The sequence below is a fragment of the Malus sylvestris genome, chromosome 12, assembly GCF_916048215.2.
Source record: "Malus sylvestris chromosome 12, drMalSylv7.2, whole genome shotgun sequence".
In the NCBI taxonomy this organism is placed as follows: Eukaryota; Viridiplantae; Streptophyta; class Magnoliopsida; order Rosales; family Rosaceae; genus Malus; species Malus sylvestris.
In genome coordinates, this window is record NC_062271.1 from 27,678,138 (window position 1) to 27,698,409 (window position 20,272).

At 38.9% G+C, this 20,272-nt stretch overlaps 3 protein-coding genes and 1 pseudogene across 4 annotated transcripts; 2 read left to right on the forward strand and 2 right to left on the reverse strand.

The window, feature by feature from the left end:
* The first annotated feature begins 523 nt into the window (after positions 1–523).
* LOC126594148 (uncharacterized) lies at positions 524–4,610 on the forward strand. Its single transcript, XM_050260363.1, has 6 exons — positions 524–733; positions 1,268–1,486; positions 1,577–1,750; positions 3,142–3,248; positions 3,341–3,657; positions 3,763–4,610. The coding sequence occupies exons 1-6, from the start codon at positions 524–526 to the stop codon at positions 4,380–4,382; spliced, it is 1,647 nt and encodes a 548-aa protein (XP_050116320.1). The 3' UTR covers positions 4,383–4,610.
* Positions 4,611–4,969: 359 nt separating this feature from the next.
* Positions 4,970–12,357, reverse strand: LOC126592324 (uncharacterized; annotated as a pseudogene).
* On the reverse strand, positions 12,198–15,695 carry LOC126594149 (peptide chain release factor PrfB2, chloroplastic). The gene is made up of 7 exons (XM_050260364.1): positions 15,114–15,695; positions 14,328–14,540; positions 13,812–13,913; positions 13,494–13,631; positions 12,988–13,292; positions 12,742–12,895; positions 12,198–12,644 (listed from the first exon to the last, which is right to left on the reverse strand). The coding sequence occupies exons 1-7, from the start codon at positions 15,693–15,695 to the stop codon at positions 12,510–12,512; spliced, it is 1,629 nt and encodes a 542-aa protein (XP_050116321.1). The 3' UTR covers positions 12,198–12,509.
* A 131-nt stretch (positions 15,696–15,826) lies between these two features.
* Positions 15,827–18,027, forward strand: LOC126594152 (RNA pseudouridine synthase 1-like). Of its 2 annotated transcripts, none has more exons than XM_050260366.1 (2): positions 15,827–16,202; positions 16,948–18,027. In XM_050260366.1, exons 1-2 carry the CDS (start codon positions 15,827–15,829, stop codon positions 17,619–17,621), a joined length of 1,050 nt encoding a protein of 349 aa, XP_050116323.1. In that variant the 3' UTR covers positions 17,622–18,027. The 2 variants fall into 2 exon arrangements, with proteins under 2 accessions (XP_050116323.1, XP_050116324.1); XM_050260367.1 differs by having other exon boundaries at positions 16,954–18,027.
* Positions 18,028–20,272: the final 2,245 nt, after the last annotated feature.

The following is a 20,272-nucleotide window of genomic DNA, read 5'->3' on the forward strand; positions in this document are numbered from 1 at the left end:
AAACCCTAATTTTGTTATGGGATTGATGGCCCTTAACTTTGTGGGGCCGAGTAGCCAAATAAGGAAATTATTGGGAGCATTTTTGCTCACATCCTAAATTTTGGTGTATGCTCATTATACTCCAAATTATGTTTTAACTTAATTTTGGTTAATTTTTTTCAAAATTAAAAAGGTAACATTTAATGTATAAATTAATTAAGTGAAATGATCGATAATAAATGATTAAATATATGATGAACATACATCATAATTATGGCGTTGAGCAAAATGCTTCCGTGTCATGTTCAAGTATCCACGTGTAAAATGATACCTCAGCAGTCCTCCGTCAAAAGGAGTCCCAAAAATCCCTCCCCTTTATAAAGCCAAAGCCTACCGTCGGATGGTTGGCTCTGCAATTCTACTCGCACACGTTTATTTGCTTTGTTTTCCTCCGTTTCCTCTCTTTACGCCGTTTCTCTCTCCCCTCTCCTCTCCTCTCCCTCCGAAAAACCAGGAAGAAGGAAATAAGAACAAAAAAGAAGAAATGGTTGTGGATTCTAATGGAGATTTCAAGTGGAACAGTAATAGTGATGGTAGTGAAGCTTCTGATTCTGCTTCTGAGCGGTCGCAAAATTCGTCTATGAATTCTAAGAATGCGAAGCGTATCATTGGTTTTGGTTCTTGTTGTGAGCCTTATATCTCAGAAGCTGCAAATAAGAGGCTCAAACAAACTCCAATGGATTCCTACAAAAAGGTTTTTTTGTTGTTGTACTTGTTTTTGTTTTTGTTTTGATTGTGTTTGTTGTTTGTTGTTTTTGTTTTATTTCTTTCAGCCCGATGGATGGATCTTGAATTCTTGATTTATTTTTGTGTTATTTATGCTAGTTTCTGTTTTTGGGTTGATTTGGAGTTTGCATGGCGTTTTTAAGGTTTTTGCAATGCATCATTTTGACTTTCTTCTATTTTCAATACTCACTTAGACTAATATTTAAAGTGCGAAGTACATCCATTGAAGTCAATATAGATACGCTCACGCATTGCTCTTCCATTTTCTTTTTAAATGTTCATCTTTTCAGTTTAACCATTTGGAAAAAGTTCATCTTTTCAGTTTACCATTTGGAAAAACAGAAAAGAAAAAAAGGGAAACTAGGGTTTTCCTTTATCTTTTTCTATCATTTCCTTCCTTTTTAACACGTTGGTTCCCATTTTCTGCAATGTCTTTCCTATGCAATGATGCTACCATTTTGCTATATTGTTTTTTAACCTTTTTTTCACTCATTCTTTGCAGCTTCAATTGGCTCAAACTCTTCTTAGTTTAAGTCCTCTTGGTTTGAACCTTGGGGAGACACCCTCTTTCATAGACTTAACAGAAGTGACTGTGCCCGAAAAAATCAAGACTAAGCGTTCACCCGAAGTTAATCTCAATGCTTTTCAGTTAACGACCGAGAAGGAAAGGTTGAAGGCTTCTAACTTCAATGCATCGTTTATCCGAATTGGTTCATGGCAGGTTGGCAATTTTTAAACAATCCATGACACACTTAATGTGAAGTTGCATAAGTAAATTTTTTTGTTCGATTCTGATTATAGTTTTGTGCAGAGAGTAGCTCACAATGAAGGTGATTTGGTGGCGAAATATTACTACGCAAAGCGAAAACTGGTGTGGGAAATCTTGGATCAGGGTTTGAAGAGCAAGATTGAAGTGCAATGGTCTAATATTTTGGCAATGAGAGCTGTTATCAAAGAAAATGAGCCCGGCATTCTAGAAATCGAGGTAACTCTTGTTTATCTTCGTGTTCATAACTATCAGGGTAAATTACATAAAATTACCTCAATTATTAGGTCATTATAACAGTTTCATACATCATCTTTAAAAAGTTTCAATGTCATACCTTATCTTCGAATTTGTTACAATGTCATACCTTTCGTCAGTTGTCTGTCAATTCCTCTGTTAAATGCTGACGTGGCTTGAGGCAGGACCCATTTTTTATTTAAAAATTATTAAAATAATAATTTACCATAAAACAAAAAAAAAAAACCCTAAACACCATCTTCCCAACCCCCTTCCCTGCAACCCAAATCCAAAACCACTCCCACCCACGTCGTCCTCCTCCTTCTATCCAACCCCCAAACCCAAATCCTTAAACCCTAATTGCACCCTCCTCTGCAGGCATTCGCAGTCGGCCACCCTTGACCTCCTAATCTCTCATTTTCGCCATATTCCGATGGATTTGATCGGCAAGAACGCCGAAGCAATGACTCCTGTGAAAAACCAACATGGGTCTCGATCCAAGAAGCACGATAACTCGAGATACACTGAGAATTCGAACCCCAATGTTTCCCTTGGACCGAAACCCACCGCTTTACTTGCGTCGAAATCGGCAGCAAAGTCCTGGAAATCGGCGTCCAAGAACGCAAACCTGGTTGTTCGTTCGCCCCGGAACAAGATCCGAGAGAGAAAGTTCGTCGTCACGAAGAAGAAATCGAAGAAGGAGAACCCGAATGTTGCCTGCAAGTGCAAATAGAAGGGAAATTCGAAGATGTGCCACTGCATTTCGTATGAAAATCTAAAGGAGTCGTAGGAAGAGTTCTTCAAGAAGTGAAACGACTACATCGAATCCGAGAGTTTGAAGGAGAGCAAAAGAGTTGAGCGTGAATTGGAGGAAGCAATCGATGAGGGTTTGAGGATTCATGACCTTCAAAATGATGTGGCAACGGCAGAGAATGAGCAGGTGGGTCTGGGGAGAGATGTTGGCGTGGGTGGGATCTAGGTTTTGGGTGGTTTTGGATTTGGGTTGCAAGGACGGGGATCTGGTTTGGGGTTAAGGGAAGATGGGAGTGGGGAAGAAGGCTGAGGTTTTTTTTTTTTTTTTAATTATTATTTTTTTAATATTCAATTAATTTTTTAATAGAAAATGGGTTCCGACTCAAGCCACATCAGCATTTAACGGAGGAATTGACAGAACAAGTGACGGAAGGTATGAAATTGTAGCAAATTCGTAGATGAGGTATGACATTGAAACTTTTTAAAAACGAGGTATGAAACTGTTAATGACCCAATAGTTGAGATAGTTTTGTATAATTTACCCTAACTATTAATTGGACTTGACTTTAATTATGGTAATTTTGTTCTCAGAATCTTGTTAATGTGGTGATGTTTTGCAGCTGAACCAGCCACCTACGTTCCACCGGGAATCGGATCCACAGCCGAGAAAGCATACAATGTGGAATGTGGCATCAGATTTCACCAATGGTCAAGCTCTTATTCACAGGTCCTTAACTTTATTCTCTCTTCACATTTCTCCTAAACCCTAATTTTTCAGCACTTGAGCTGATGTAGTTTTTCGATATCTTCTGTTCGCAGGAGGCATTATGTTCAATTTCCCCCAGGCGCCCTTGACAAACACTACAAAAAGCTCATACAATGCGAAAACCGGTTTTTAGAGATGAGCCAAAGACCTTTCCCAAGTCAAAGATCTGCTTACTTTCTGTCAGACTTCCACAATGGAATTGCTGAATTTTCTTTCAATTTTGATAGACACGAGGCGGAAATCCCCTCCAATCTGCAGTTACCCTTTTCGCCGTGCGTCCAGACACGTTTTGATCCTACTCAACAAGTTCAAACATATGAACAACCCAAGCCAACTCTTAGGATCGAGGATTCCACTTCACCAATATCAGGTACTTTTATTGCTTCCTTCACATGAAAAGCTTTTATTAGGGCTTCAACTCTTGGGAAGAACAATACACTAATGTTGTTTCCCCAAATATCTTGTGATGATATAGTAATGGATTTTTCTTCGCCTTTAGATGAGGTTATTGGAAGCCAAGCGGTTCAATATCCAAAAATGCCGGTTTACTGGGATCAAGGAATAACCCGAGAAATGATCAGTTTTGCGGATTTCTTAGGAAGAGAACAACTTCCTAGACTTGTTTCTGTTGCTGGAGCAGCACAAGCAAATCCAACTATTTCTTGTCAAAGCTTCAACGTATATAATCAAGGATTAGGAAGCCCTAATCTTGATTCCCAATTGCTGAGTAATTTCGAAAACCAGCTAATGATCGACTTACAAATCGAATTTAGCGATAAACACGTCATGCCCCAGGCCAACTCACTCATTTCATTCCCAGAGCAAGTGAATTATGCAGTAGCAGCTGATATAAAGCACCCAGATTATGTACAAGAAATGGCTGATAACCGAAACTTGGTTTCTGGCGCAAATGACCCACTTCAGCCTCAACCGAACAGCTGGGTGTTGCCACCACCTCAGCCAGGCAGCTGGGTGGCTGCCCGGAACTCAGGGATACAAATAACCGAGAAGAACTCAACGTCTTCATCGTTCACTCAAAATTTGACTGTGGAAGAATTTGCAACTTACAACAATTTGGCCAACCGCTGGAAATGATTCACAGAGACGAATGAAAGGAAAAACCTACCGGAGATGAGTGTATATTGCCTCAGCTTCATCCCCTGGTTAGGTTAGTTTTTATTTTTGTAGAGAGGGATTAGATAGGCTTAATTCCCTGTTGTTTGGTTTAGTTAGTGCTTAGTATTAACTTTCTTATTGGAATCGATGGCACGTACGGTCCGTTACCTAGTGATGATCTTAAAGCCCAAATAACTTTTTCAAAAACTGCATTCGGGTTTCAGCTTTGGAAATGCTTTTGTCAAACAATGAAGAGTCCAAAGGATGTTCTTGAAATTTCATCAAGATTGAGCATACAAAATAGGCATTTCCCTAAAATCTCTCCGATTCCGATTTAACAATTTTGTAATAACTTGCTTAATCCAATTTAATCCGAGTGTAAAAACTTCGACATCCACTGATCATACAAGTTATCCGAATCCACAAAAAATTGCAACAACAACAACAACCAATTAGCATTATCGCACTACAAAGGGTCGGTTGTATGCATTAATAACGCCACTGAATCCTAAAATCCATAGAAAGATCGATTATACAAGAATAAATCCTTGTCAAATTATCAATTATTAAGTGATACTAAACTTCTCTTTCTCATGTGAATCACGTGTTGCCGTTTCCTTCCCTTTCGCTTTTCCTTTCTCTTTTCCTTTCTCCTTGGCATTGCCATTAGCATTGGCATTAGCGTTGACATTGCCATTGACATCAGTAATCAGATTAACATTGGCATTGGCACTAGTATTGGCACTGATATCGGCATTGACATTTTCTTTGGCATCTGCTGGAGGAGGAAAAAGAGGCGGTTCGCAGCCGCTCAATTGACAGAAAACCCTTTCAACAGTTCTGCTGATTTCCTTTCCAAACCCATTGTTGTCCAAAATCAACTCCCAAACAGACTTAGAGACCTTTTCGAGCACTTGGGTTTCAAGCTCCTGCCTTAGGCCATCTCCAACCGAAGGCTGGCCAGATGGCTCATTTGAGCCCTCTGGCCCTCCAAGATTCCCCAAGATATTAATATTTTAATGAATAGTACAGGGCCATATTTGCCTCCGTCTCCAACCGAGGGCCACAGGGCCAAAGGGCTCGTTTTAGCCCTGTCACAAAAAACCGTCTCCAACCGAGGGCCAAAGGGCTGACACACCCCGTCCCGAAGGAAGGCATGCTGGCCGTCACGTGAGAGTGACGTAACCATTTACACAGTACGGAAGCTTTAAATATACAATTTCTAAGATGAAACACCCAAAGGTGAGACCTAATTTTGTGAATTCTGTCAGAATACCGTTGGATTCCTCGTGGCCACCAAAACTCTGCTATCAAGAACCTGGAGGGGCGAAAAACAAAATTGAGTGGGTCAGTAAAACCAATCTTTTCCAAATCCAAACATTTCTCAAAACGTTGTAACCCCTCTCTGTAAAACATGTATACTTTCCCAGAAATGTAAAATATAATTATACATATATATTCTCAATACTTCAATTCATTACTCCACATTTTTCAGTACTAATATGCCATGCCATATCGGAATTCATCAGTTAAGTATGAATGCATCAACAGTAATTATATCAGGTGCAAGAAGTAATCAACCGGAGGCCCTCTAATAGCCCTGTACGGTTGAACCTAGAGCTCAAAATCTATCACTCTCACTCTGCCGGAGTCACCTCTGTGACCTGTACGGCCTTCTGCACACAAGTTACGCTCTAGTGCTTCTCTCATCAATCATCTGTGCACATAATCTAAGGTCACCTACCAGTCGGAACCCCTCTAACGGTCTGTACGACTGGCATGTCGGAACCACCCCCGGTGGTCTGTACGACTAGCATCTACTTGGATCCAAGGCGAGCGTGCGATGCGGTGAATACTATAAGCACTAAACTATGGTGCAGGATTTGAGCTCAATATACATCAACATCATCATAACAGTAATTAAATACTCACCTGATATTCACCTGTGCGTCCGCCGCACCATTCATTCATATGCATCATATCTCAATTCATGCTTTTCATATCATTTCATGCATGGCAATTCGATTCACATTTCTATATACTTTTCATATACTTTTATGCATAGCATCTCAATTCATATTTTTCGTATAATTCTATATACTTTTCGCATACTTCTATGCATGGCATTTCAACTAATATATCTCATATACTTTTATACATTTTCATTTAAAGCATAATTTCATGCATTTTCAATTTCTGGGAAAACGGCAAGTATATATGTATACGGAAAACAAAACTGCCCACTCACCTGGAGTTCATCCAACAACTCCCTAGCACCACACATCAAGGCGTCACGACGATCGCCGCCTAGAATAGTAATCAAATCCAACCTCAGAATTCATATCGATAGAATATTTAACTTATATAAAATACGTCACTACGTAGTTCGATCCGGAAGATCTGCCACTCAGATTTTAAATCCATAACTTCCAGAGGTCCACAATATGATACTCTTGGCAAACGTGCCAGATATTAATCTTACTGTAGTCTTCTCACCAAGTGCTTCAGCTAGAACAAACTTTACGATCACCCTGATCGTACAATCATGTTCATTAAGCAATACAATTCACTTTCGCTGCCTCATATCAAATTCCTTCCAAGTAATGGATATTGAAGACTTTTTTGATTTGTAAAATCTTGCATTCTCACTAAAATATAATGTCTCCATAACTTCACAGCAAGGATGGTAATCGTGACTTCCAAATCACTAGTAGGGTAATTCATCTCATGAGATTCCATTTGTCGTGAAACGTATGCAATCACCCTAACATTTGCATTAGTACATATCCAAGAACATTTAATGTAACATCACCATATACCGATAATTATCGCTATCTTCTGGGAATATTAAAATACGTGCATGAGTGAGGAAATACTTCAGTTGTTGAATCATTTGCTTACAATTCCTTCCCACTCATACATAACCTCTTTTCTCATCAGTCTCGTTAATGACAAAGCAATGACTAAAAATTCTTTCACAACCATCCAAAATAGCCTGGTAAGCTAAGAAATTCCAAATCTCAATTACGACTCGTGGTTGTTCCAAATTCTCAATTTCTGCTATCCTTTAAGGATTCACTTGAATACCTTAAGTAGACATAACAAATTTTAGAATGCCACTTGATCCATTTAACTTTAGCTTTTGCTAAACTTAGCATACAACTAACGTTCTCTCAATCTTTGCTTCATTGACTTAATACGTTTACATACTCTGCTCTGGCTCAGAATATGCCAGAATATCTTCAATGGAATTGATATCAATTTATCAAGGCATTATTGGAATACTTCATCCAATAACTCATAAAACAGCATGAGTATCCATATAGCATCACCATAGTTCATAAAACAATCTTAAGAACAACGTCGCTCATAATCTTTAATTGGTAATAACCAGACCTCAATTCAATCTTTGAATCTTCGCAATTACTTCTGAGCTGGTTAAATAAACATCAGTACATCACCATGGATAACGGTTCTCAATCGTTACCCGACTCCATTGTCTATAATCAATGAACAGTCTCAAGATCCATTTTCTTCCTCACCAACAAACTGGGGCTCCTCAAAAGTGTTGTACTAGGTTGAATAAAACTTTTATCAACCAATTCTCTCAACTGAATTTCCAATTCCCTTAACTCATCATGAACCAATCTTTAACATAAATTTATACCTGGCAACAAATCAATAATGAACCTCATACCTCTGCCTGAAGACAATCCAGGTATACTTTCAGAGAAGACATCAAGAAAAGTCTAACTCTTCGACATTATTCACACTACTCCAAACAACATCATTTAGCACCACATGAGCTAAGTATTTTTGACAGCCTTTCAAAACAATCTCTTTGCTTTCACAGCATAAATAATGGCTGAACTCACTTCACTTTGCATACTTACAAAAGTAATCTCTGGTCATCCAGATCGATGGAAAGTGACTGGTTTCCCGTAACAATCCATTTAGTCACAATTATAACCAACCACTCTAATGGAAATAATTTAACCGACACAATACATACTTTATTAATACTGAACATTCTAACTAAGTACAACATTAACATAAAATAACCTACCGGTTTGCTTGCTTAACGAATCCACGAATGAGTTATTAATATTACGGTCTGCAGCCCGCAATACTGATAAATCATCGTTGTCTCGATAAGTAGGCAACCACTCACAAAGATATAACATTACTATTTTGTCACTCAATGCAAAATACATACACTCGTCAAATATCTCTGTACTCACGGTCAATCCGACCAAACTACTAAATCCATAACTCTGCTGAATCGACACTATGATATCATGGAAAATTGTTGAGTACAACTGATTCTAGGGACGATTCACAATTCTGTGTCCCCTCTGTTCACATAAACACATTCATTAATTTCACACTTCCCAAAGTGTTAATTTTGTACCTGCTGTACAAGGTACATTTCCTTTACTCGAGACACCTTGTCTTAAATATCTGGGATTACCAGTATATCCATCACTTTTACTCTGACCAGCGACATTAAAACCTCAGCTGGAAGAATTAACTCTAGCTTCACTTCTTTCGAAGCTCTGAATCCTTCGATATTCTTGATATGACGAATCATTAACTTTATTGTCTTCTTTTAATTCCCATTCTTTTCTTATTCCTCTTTACTCTCGTTGATCATGTTCTCAGAGTCCTCAAGGCTCAACAACATCTCGTATATTCCTGGTAAGAAGTATAATGGATAGTGGTCACCCAAAATACCACTTCCCTTTTTGCCACCCAGCTTAAAACAACATAACACCTCCACCAAATTAACAACAATATCTGGATAGAACGAGGCAAGTCTGAAAACTTTCTATAATATCCCTCGATCATCACCTTCCTTGATTCACATTTGCAAACTCTTGCTTATTACCATCGATAAATGTCGGAGGGATAAACTTTTCCTTAAACAAGTCCTTAAACAATTTTAAATCAGCTGATTCCTCTTGTGACAACAATTAATAATCCTGTTTCCACCAGGATACAAATTCATACCCAAAACCAGGTAATCGTCTCGACCCCCTGTCAGAAGGAAGATTCCTTTGACTTGCATAATCTGAAACATCTTTACCAAATGGTTAAACCGTTACTTCGCTCCCTCAGGTTCATCATTTCATAAGGTGATTCAAATTCAACTCATAACCCGTCTTAAAATGTCCATTTTTCTAATATACTGAATCACCATAAGAATAGTTTCCCCCAACCCGCTAAATCAAGGAGACTAAGTTCCTCTAACTACGTGGTTTGCTACGAGGCGGTGTAGTTCTGACAGAATTCACTATAAACTTCTCAAGATGTCCAAGATTGCAACCATGCTCTGATACCAACTGACACACCCCGTCCCGAAGGAAGGCATGCTGGTTACGTCACTCTCACGTGACGGCCAGCATGCCTTCCTTCGGGACGGGGTGTGTCAGGGCCATAGGGCCAAACATAATTTATTATTTAAATTTAAAAACTACAACAACTTAAATTTAAAAACAACAACTTATATTTAAACACTACAAATTAAATTTAAAAACAACATTAACTTAAATTTAAAAATTACAACGACTTAAATTTAATATCCATAATCAATATCATCTTCATCATCCGCCATTGTAGGAGTATAGTCAGAGGTAAACAATTGCCGCCGAGCCATAATTTCATTTTTTTTCCTATCAAAATAGGCCTTACTCATTGGAGTGTAATTCGAAGTGTTCATTTCCATATTCTTATCATCCATTTCTTCTCGTATTTGTTTGGCTCGCTCTTCATGTCTACACTTCCTTTCTTCCGCCTCACGGGCATTTTGCTCCGCCAGTAATCGAAATGAGGCCGCCACTTCATGTTAAGCGGCGTAATCAGCATTTGCCTTGCCATTTTCCCTCAACCTTCGGGCCTTGTTTCGTCTCATAGCCCTAGGTAAAGAAATTTCGGACGGAGTCGGATTTTCTACCCTTGTTTGTTGAATGGTAGGAGATCCATCTTCATTCATATCTACAGATGGGGATGCAGCTTCCAAAGAATCCACTCTATGTTGAGGTGGATCTTCAAATAATACCCACCCTTTACAAATTTCCCAACAACCGTGAAACTGAAAGGGTTTTGAGCTGCCCTCCATATACAATTCCTCCGCTTGGTGTACCTAGAAAATATAATTAAAAAAATTTTAGGAAATTAATTCACGAAATTAATGTAATATAATTAAACATTTAAAATAAACTGTAAAAACACTAACTTCGTCATAGTAATTGGCGCCGCTTTCATGTCTACTTGCTGCTGCTAATAGTGCTTGATGCCATTTATTCAAACTTGGATGAAGATGTTTCTTCCATCTTGAAGAACAACTTTCGTGGTTTCGGGTATTCGGTGGAATGGTGCCTTCGTAGAACTCTAAGTATTTTTTGGACACACGAGTCCAAACACCTTCACTTGTTTGAGAAATCCCCCTCACACTATCTTCTGAGATCCATCTATAAGCCTTACAAAGAGCTTCATCTTCTTTTCGAGTCCAAGCCCTACCTTTCATTGCAGATGAGGCCATTTTTTTTGAAAAAAAATGAAGGAAATATTGCAAATGAAATGAAGAAATATTATAGATGAAGGAAATATTGAAACAAATATTATAGATGAAGGAAATATTGGAAAATATATTGAAATAAATATTGAAAAATTGAAACAAATATTATAGATGAAGGAAATATTAGAAAATATATTGAAGGAAATATTGAAGGAAATATTGAAGGAAATATATTGAAGGAAATATTGAAAAATATTGAAGAAGGAAATATTGCAAATGAAGTGAAGAATTGAAAGAACTTCACCATATTTATAGAAGAAAAAAATGTTTAAAATAAATAAATAAATAAATAAATAAAATAAAAAAACCAACGGCTAGTTGCAACGGCTAGCTGACTCAGCTAGCCGTTACATTAAAAAACATTTCAAACTATTAGTGTCGGTTATAACCGACACTAATAGTAGAACTATTAAAAAAAAAAAACTCTTTAATGCTATCGGTTTTAACCGACAGCAATAGGAAACATTAAAAAAAAAAATAGCCAGCCCTCCAGCCCTCCAGCCCTCTCCGATCCCGTGGGGCCCTCGTAGATTCCAGAGCCCTTTGGCCTAGCCCTCGGTTGGAGACGGTTTTAGGGCTATTTTCAGCCCTCTGGCCCTCTGGACCCTTCGGTTGGAGATGGCCTTAGTGCATCAAAAAGCTCTCTTTTTGTCTGCTTTTCGGCCCCGGGAGTGTTGAGAACTTTGCTCTGCTCCCCCATTTTAATGGTCGTGTTCTTAAGCTCTTCCTGCAAATACCCATTAAAACCATCACCATTACAATTCACAATTCATAAACAAAACATACAATTTCTGCTAAAAAAATCATAACTTTCAGAGAGAGAATTACATTGGCTTTGAGCTGATTGATGATCTTTAATGAGAGCGTCAATGGTGCCGTCATTAAAACTCACGGATAAGGAAAATACCTATAAAATGACATTTTTAAACCATGCACGAGAGCTTCATATGCAATTTTTGAACGAAATTTGAACAGAAATCTCACAGATAGAGGCGGTTAAAAAAAAAAAGGAAACTTCAATGAAAAGCTTCCAGTCCTGTTCACTTTAACGAAAAACCACGTTAAAGTGAACAACCACATTTTTACACTAAAAAATCAATCCTGATGCTATTCACTTTAACCTTTATTTTGTCCTTATTGTTAAAACTCAATGTTTTCAAGTCATTTTCATTAGTTTTCCTTAAAAAAGAAACGCTTCCTATAAAACAGATGGACCATAAAAAAAGAGATTATCCAATATATTAACTTTTACCACTGAAACCAGCTGATCAATCTATTACTGCATTACAAAGTCAGATTATTGCTGAAACTTTTGATATCAAAGAATAGTGTAATGTAATTTCCATTCTACCCTTTCACTGAATATACAAATGCCATACACTCCCTAATTCTTGTTGTTTTTGTATGGATCGTCGTCGCAGCTGGTTGATTTGCCTGTCAAATACAGGAAGTTTGATGTCTGGACATGCAGCACAGATTCAGCCTAGGCAAAGATACGCAGGACTGTACTCGAAATGTCAAAACTCGTTTTAGTTGTCATCTTCGTCTTTATCCAAGCACGCTGATAAATAGCTCAGGATGAAGCCATCTAGATCTCCCTCAAGGACAGAATCAGGATCTGAGACTTCATAGTTTGTCCGAAGATCTTTCACCATCCGGTATGGCTGCATCAAAAGTAAGAATGGAAGTTAGTCTGACTTAGGTTCTTAACGTTATTGGTGATGGGGAGAAGAGTTGTGTGCGGCTAGTGCTAGAGCATACCTGGAGTACGTAGCTGCGAATCTGGCTACCCCAGGTTATGTCTGTAAGAGATTGTGAATACTGTGCATTCATCTTATTCTGGCGTGCCATCTCAAGCTGGTCTACTCGTGACTGAATAACCGCCATTGCTGAAGCCTTATTCTGATGTTGTGATCTGTACATTGAAGAAAAAATAAACTCCTTGATTAGGATGATAGTTGACGATTCTTAGTTCCAAAAATATTAAGTGAAAAATGTGTTGAACACCTCTCATTCTGACAAGTAGCAGTAATTCCTGTAGGAACGTGAACAATCCTCACAGCACTATCAGTTGTATTAGCATGCTGGCCTCCAGCTCCCCCAGAACGAAATCGCTCAATGCGCAGATCAGATTCATTAATTTGTACATGCTCAGATGCATCTCCCAGGATTGGAGTCACAGCAACAGCAGCAAATGAAGTGTGTCTGCGCTTGTTACTGTCAAAAGGTGAGATCCGTACCAACCTATGCACTCCTACTTCTGCTTTGGCATATCCAAAAGCATACCCACCATCAACTTTGATTGTTGCCCGCTACAAGAAAGGTTGATCTGAAGTTAGAAAACTAGCATGATCTTCAGTTTAGGGCTTTACTGCAATATAATCAGGGTGGGATGGTGGATTTCCACATGCTTGGGATAGGCTAATTTCATTTACTTTACTGTGCAAATTATTGCTACAGATGTTGTTTAGATCCATTCACGAATAGAAGGATCGGTGGATAAGAAGATGAACCTTGATTCCCGCAATCTCACCGGGCATTTCATCCACCACAGTCATGTTATATCCACGTCGTTGAGCCCACATTTTATACATCTGCATGACCATTGCTGCCCAGTCATTGCTCTCTGTACCCCCAGCTCCTGCTTGAACCTACATTGGACAAAACTATCTAAGGCTCTGCTAGGCATAGATCAATTACAACTACGGTATTTTTCACCATGATAGCATCTATATAATAAGTAGAAAATATCAACAACTATGTGCCAATACATGAATAAAAAAATATAGGAACTGTTGATGCAGAAAGCACGATTCATATATGAAACGGACCTCAATGTAACACGAGCAAGGATCCTGCTCCCCAGCTAACAAAGCTTCAATCTCTTTCTCCTTTGAAGTTCTTCTCATATTAAGCAAAGCGTTCATGGATTCCTGCATATGGGAATCCGTATAACTAACTAAAAAGCACAATGCATGCTGTTCTCGAGTACCTTATTACTTTAAAGAAAGAATTAAACTTCATGTTATGATTCAACATCTGACCATCCTTCTTTGCATCTACGTAGACTGTATAGTGTTATTGCATTGATTCTACGTTCTCCATTAACAATTAATGTTATATGTATATTTTTCCTAGTCATTGAAAAATAGATACTAGTATGAACTTTTCACTATTTGGCATACACAACAAACTAATTAAATAGTTCGAAGCATAAGTTCAGATAGCAGAGACCATCATACATTAAATCTATTATAACCAGTGAATAAAACATCAACTCGGTGCTAATTATTCAAGGCGGCACAAGCCATGAAATAACATGCCTATGAGAAGTATTGAAGGCCCACCGATTCCAGCTCTGAGTCATTCTCTTCACGGGCAAGCTTTACCATGTCTACATGCTCAAGCAATTCCCGCTCAAATGCCTGCACTTCTTTCATTTTACCCAAAAGAGACCCATGCTCGCAGCTTATCTTCCCTGCGTGTACAGGATCATTCCACAGGTCTGGCTTATTCACCTCCGCTGATAACATATCCAACCTAACCAGCAGCTTCTTCCACTGCCACCATAAACCGAAAACATATACTTAAAATTTAAGCAGAAACGGTCGTATACAATCCAAAACAGAAATTCATTCAGCATTTACTAACAATAGTTATACTTCAGAGTCTCAGACTAACAGAAGACATGTATGAACTTCAAAATTAAGCCGAAATATGTCATACAACCTAGGAACTAAACTTAAGGGCAGTTTGATTCAGCATTTATCAAAGGAACACAACATACGGGCTGTTTGGGAGTGCTTCTCTAGGAAGCGCTTCTACTAATAAGCTCTTTGGTTACAAGAAACACGTTGAAATTTTAATGAAACCACTTGCTTCCTCAAAAGGCACTTGGAAGTGCTTCCTGAAGCACCTAGCTCCAGAAGGTGCTTCTACGAGCCAGAAGCACTTTTAAGTTTTTTATGCCAAAACGGTTCTATGAGCCTTATCAAATTCGCTCCAATAAAAAAACAGAGTAGCGACCAAACCAAAGGATTGAACCGTAACATAAGCAAACAAAACTATGCTTCTAAATAAAACTCATTAATTAGCAGAAAAACATGATAAAATGATCGCATTTCAAATTGTACCTGCAAACGTTTCTTAATAAGATGAATGGACTGTGCGATTGCAGCAGCATGACTCTTCCAATCACTCTCATCCTCATCCAGAATCGGCCACTCACTAGCAATGATTCGATCAACCGTCAGCCCGTCACACGTCGACGGCTCCACAGCAGCCTGAGTACCAAACAAGCAAACCAACCCGAACCTGCCGCAACCCGAATACAAACTTTTCACCGTTGGCAGCCCCAATACACCACACCCACTGATATTTTTCCCTGAAGCAGCATTTCCAGAGCTTAAAGCAAGAGGCTTGGAGCCCGAAACGAAGATACTACTCGAAAAGGTGAGATTTTGGAGGGATCCGGATGGGGTTTTTGAGGTATTGGGAGAAAATGAAGAGAACCCAGAATCCAGAATCCTATGTTTTCCAATTGGATGCAGTACATTTTGAGGGTTTAAGGGTTGATTTAGATTTCCGGGTTGGGATTCAGACAGAGTAGAGAAAAGCAGATTGGGGAAAAAGCCGCTTTTGGCTTCTGGGTTTGGGCAGAGAAGCTGGCAGGATCCACTACTACTTGCTCTCCTTCTGAGTATGAAAGATGACATCTTTTCTGATGTTTTGAGTTTTTGGGGTTTAACAGAAACTCCAATTGAGGGTTTTCACAGGAGCTGCTCGAGTCGAATTAAAAGTTGAAACGATGCCGTTTTGAAAATATTGTTACCTTTTGTTGACGAAAATGCCCTTCCCTCGTCCTCTCCTCTCTCCCCAACCCGCCATGGTATTGTACGCCCCCAAAGCCTACGTCTTTCTCAGCCGCCGCCGAGCCACCATGTCAGCCCAACACGACGCCGCAAATCCCAGTTCCCAAGCTGCGCTGCAAACCCCAGGGAACTACCCCGTGCCCCTCTCCCCGCCTCTTCCCGCCATCTCAAAGCACATAGAGCTAGCGAGAGCCATGTCCGCCTCTTCCAAATCCGGCCTCTTCTCCCTCTCGAGAAACGACGTCGTCTACGAGGACGAGTGGCTCATTGTGGTTAACAAGCCTCAGGGTGTTTACTGTGAGTCCGTGTTGGAATCGGTCCCTCAGCTTCTCTGTGACTCGGCCGAGTCAGGTGAGTCAGATTAACTCTTCTTTTTTCTGGTCTGCTTCTTGTTTTCAAGCAAGTGCTTTTCTCGTTATGTTGGCTTAGAAGTGCTTTTCTCAGCACTATGACGAACATGACCTTTCCTTATTTTGAAATGTGCTTCTGATGATTGCCAGTTTGAAATATTCCAATTCTTCAATCCTAATTAGTTTAAAATCCATGTAATCAATGGAAGTTAATTGGGATCAGGGCTTAGTTTTATTGTAGATTCTCCAAGCCAATTGGAAACAACTTCTGCTTATTCGAAAAGCCATAATCTAATTTAGGAAAAGCTTTCTAGTTCATTAGATATGGGAATACTGACCACTTGCAATGGGCCGGAAATTTTGAGTTTGATTCCTGTGATCACATAGCGAGTCAGAAAACTTAAGTCGATAAGAGAGAGCTCGATTGTTAAGTGCAATGGGCCAGAAATTTTGAGTTTGATTCCTGTGATCACATAGCGAGTCGGAAAATTTGAGCCAGTAAGAGTGAGCCCGATTGTTAAGTGTAATATATGGCTCTCGTGAGTTTGATTCTATAAAATAGTCGATCAGAACTATTAAACTCGCACCAGTTCAACGACAATGTTCATAAACAAGAATCGAACTCACATAAACCACTATGGACGGTCTTAAACCCCATAATGGACAGAAAAGTGCTTCTTGGGAAAAAGTTGATTTTTGTTGCTCTTTCTTGAACACTGATTTAGCTTTTGAGTTCAACTTATCAGTTGCAGAGACCCGAACAAAGCAGCCAGAGCTCCATCTTGCAAATCGACTTGATCGCGACACTAGTGGATTGATGATAATAACCAAGTCTCACAAAGTAGCGGCCAAGCTTGTAAAGGCATTTACAGATCACAAAGTTTCCAAAACATACATTGCACGCTGTGTTGGTTCAGCTCCGAAATGGGAAAGAATCACCCTCAAGTCAGGTCATGGTCGGTCTAAGTTTGGGGCATGGCGAGTGTATGCTGCTTCAGACGTAGGGCGGACACTTCCAGGTGGGTCAATGGTGAGAGACATGGAAACAGCGTTTGAAATTTTATCAATAAATGGACAAGGGAGCTACAGAGAGCCATCTGAGTTTAAGAAAGATGAAGCGAATGTTGTAGTGGTTGAAGAGAAAGCTGTAATAGATGGAGACGCAAAGAAGGATGAGATTTTAGTAAGAGCCCGTCCTAGGAGTGGACGAACACATCAAATTCGCTTGCATTGCCAGTATCTTGGAATTTCCATAAGAGGGGATGTCAAGTATGAGGGTGTGTATGAGTGGAAAGGCACAACTTATGACGGCCATGAACTTCATGCGGAGAGCTTGTCTCTTGAGCACCCTGTTACTGGTCTTCCAGTAATGTTTCGGGCACCTGTACCTTCTTGGGCCAGCCAGGCGTTGCAGCACTAGTTAAGTTCAATGGTTCTGTGTTCAAAGCCTGGGTTCGAGAAGATCTCCCAATCATGGTTAGGTTTCATGCATAAAAGGAGAAATGTATGCCAACTTGATTCGATGCGAAGGGAACTGTAAATTTCGAGACTTTTCCCTTTGCAAATATTTCCCGCTTCAACATGGCTACTTGCTATTGTCTGCGAAAAATGGTTTTAGGTTTGATGCCGAAGGCAAGCTTACCGAGGTCTGCAGTTGCCAGTGCAGCTTTCTCCTACCTCGCCGTTTGCTCCTTTGTTCGATCATACGTGGAGAATGGATTTGGGATTCAAATCAAAAGTCATGAACTTTTGTAAGTAACAATTTACAAGGAAAATCTGTTGTACCATTTCTTCTCAAATATCTCTCATATGATTTGACTTTGCAATTCTGCTTCTGTTTAAGTTGTTAAACTTCTCTTCCTTGCATATTTGGTACGACTCTGCCTTTTCTCTCTTTGCGTAAGGAAAGGGATCCACTCCGGATCCCTTCTACCAAATCCACCCAATCAATCAATCCGGACCCTTGAAATTTGATCCAACGGCTACAAACAAGAGTCCCTTTAAAAGTTATAATAACTTTAACCGTTTGATCAAATTTTAAGAGTCTGGATTAGGTGATTAGGTGGATTTTGTGGATGGGATCTGAGACGATCCCTTTCCACAATGCTCTCACTTCCTTTTGTTTTTGTTAATGTGGGAAAACGAACCCTCCAACGGATCATAATCCTAACTTGTTACTTGATTCTGTCTCTCTCATCATTTGGGCCAACTCCAAAGACTTCTTCAATACACATTGACGTCCAATAAGCTCCCTCACAAGATAGAACAACTCCTGTGCAAGAGTTACCACTTTACAGTGGCATCCGGTTGAAGGTAAGTTTCTCCGCTCGAAACATTAGAGGGAAAACAAACGCTTGCATTGACCAATTCGATAAACTATGATGTCCTTTTCATTTAGAATTAATCTGTGTGGTTAAAATTATAGATTTTAGAGCAATATAGAACCATAATATGGAGAAATTTTTCAATGTGCCGAAAACACGACCCAGTATACCGGGTGTCATAATATAATTGAATGAATGTTTATTTCAAGTATTTCAGCTAATTATATTATTACATTTAGTATACCTTGTTGTGTTCCTCACACACTAGAAAACATCTCTCGGTAGTGCTTTGGAAACAAAGAAATTCAACTTTGAAAATACCATTTTCCAAGAAGTTTACGATCTGTTTTTTTCTTTTTCCAATCATTAATTCATTGAATCCTGTAGCTGAAAGATTAACCATTTTATATGATTGTTTCCACAATAACCATAGAAGTGCTCTGTGGTTGAGAACGAATTTTAGGCTCGTATTTCACCCAGCACGTCCTAAGTTTGATTTCTGGCATTATTGAATCACACATGGTGGCAATAAGAAGACTAAAATGCTTCTGCGAGTCTTTCCGATCCCTAAAAAGGTGGACTGTCGTGGTAAAGCTACCAGCTAGTTCCTTTAAAAAACAAAATATATATATATATATATATACACACATATACATATTACCGTTTCCACATCGTTAGCAATATTCTACTAAACAAGGGGTAGAGTGCTTATTAAGTTTCAGATTAGTCTAAATTAGTAGGTTTTAGAATGTTTTTGTAGTTGAGCTACTATTCTTAATTTTAACTTGTAAGAGTGAAAGGGATCAAATGCGTGGCAGACTGATCTTGGTTGCATATATTATATTCAATTTTTGTTTTAATAATTTGTAAAGCAAAGACTTTCGAGGCTCAAGTGCGGTAAACGCGTTGGTTTTGTAGAATACAATCAAGAATTCTTCTCCCACCAGCCACCATTAAATTTGTAGACGCGAATTAAGTCAATTGATAAGAGTACAATATCGCTTTTTGCACTTAAGTTTAACTTTTTCTATACGTTAGAGTAGTTCAAAGTATCGTTTTGTCGAAGACTAGTCGTTTAATAAAATGAGACTTGATATAGACTTTTTCCAAGTTATCCTTTTGTTGTATATATAAATGTTTCTTTACTGTAATTTGAATTTATTTGGTATTCAAGTTAGCATCACATTGTGCATTAAAATCAATTGCGTGCAGAGATTATAAAGCTTCCATAAAAAAATTGGTAAGTAATCCTTCTTCCTTTAGACTTTGTTTGGTACAACACCAACTGTGATTTTTCATAACCTAATTGAAATGTTTTGTAACACCCCACATCGCCCAAGGAAGTAGATCATGTAAGCTTTATATGTATATTCATATCTCTACCTAGCACGAGGCCTTTTGGGAGCTCACTGGCTTCGTGTTCCATCGAAACTCCGAAGTTAAGCGAGTTCACGCGAGAGCAATCCTAGGATGGGTGACCCACTGAGAAGTTCTCGTCTGAGTTTCCAGAAACAAAACCGTAAAGGCGTGGTTGGGGTTCATATAAAGGTGCAAGTTACATTAGTATAATGAGAAGATAATATTTAACACAATATCGGAGGTCGTGGTTGCTTGCTTTCTAAGGTAGTATAAAGCCATTTTGGAGGTTAATTTTATTAAATTTGGAGGTGGTGCTACTACATATAAAGCCATTTAACTTTGCTATGTTAACTATGAATTACCAAAAGTAACTTTTAACATTTTAAAA

Bases quoted from the DNA above. Each gene is read 5' to 3' on its own strand.
- LOC126594148 (XM_050260363.1), top strand. From the start codon at position 524: ATGGTTGTGGATTCTAATGGAGATTTCAAGTGGAACAGTAATAGTGAT. The intron at 734-1,267 runs GTTTTTTTGTTG...CATTCTTTGCAG, and splicing joins CAATGGATTCCTACAAAAAG to CTTCAATTGGCTCAAACTCT. The intron at 1,487-1,576 runs GTTGGCAATTTT...AGTTTTGTGCAG, and splicing joins TCCGAATTGGTTCATGGCAG to AGAGTAGCTCACAATGAAGG.
- LOC126594149 (XM_050260364.1), bottom strand. From the start codon at position 15,695: ATGTCATCTTTCATACTCAGAAGGAGAGCAAGTAGTAGTGGATCCTGC. The intron at 13,914-14,327 runs GTGGGCCTTCAA...TCCCATATGCAG, and splicing joins ATGACTCAGAGCTGGAATCG to GAATCCATGAACGCTTTGCT. The intron at 12,896-12,987 runs GTGTTCAACACA...TTCAATGTACAG, and splicing joins GCTACTTGTCAGAATGAGAG to ATCACAACATCAGAATAAGG.
- LOC126594152 (XM_050260366.1), top strand. From the start codon at position 15,827: ATGCCCTTCCCTCGTCCTCTCCTCTCTCCCCAACCCGCCATGGTATTG. The intron at 16,203-16,947 runs GTGAGTCAGATT...TCAACTTATCAG, and splicing joins CTGTGACTCGGCCGAGTCAG to TTGCAGAGACCCGAACAAAG.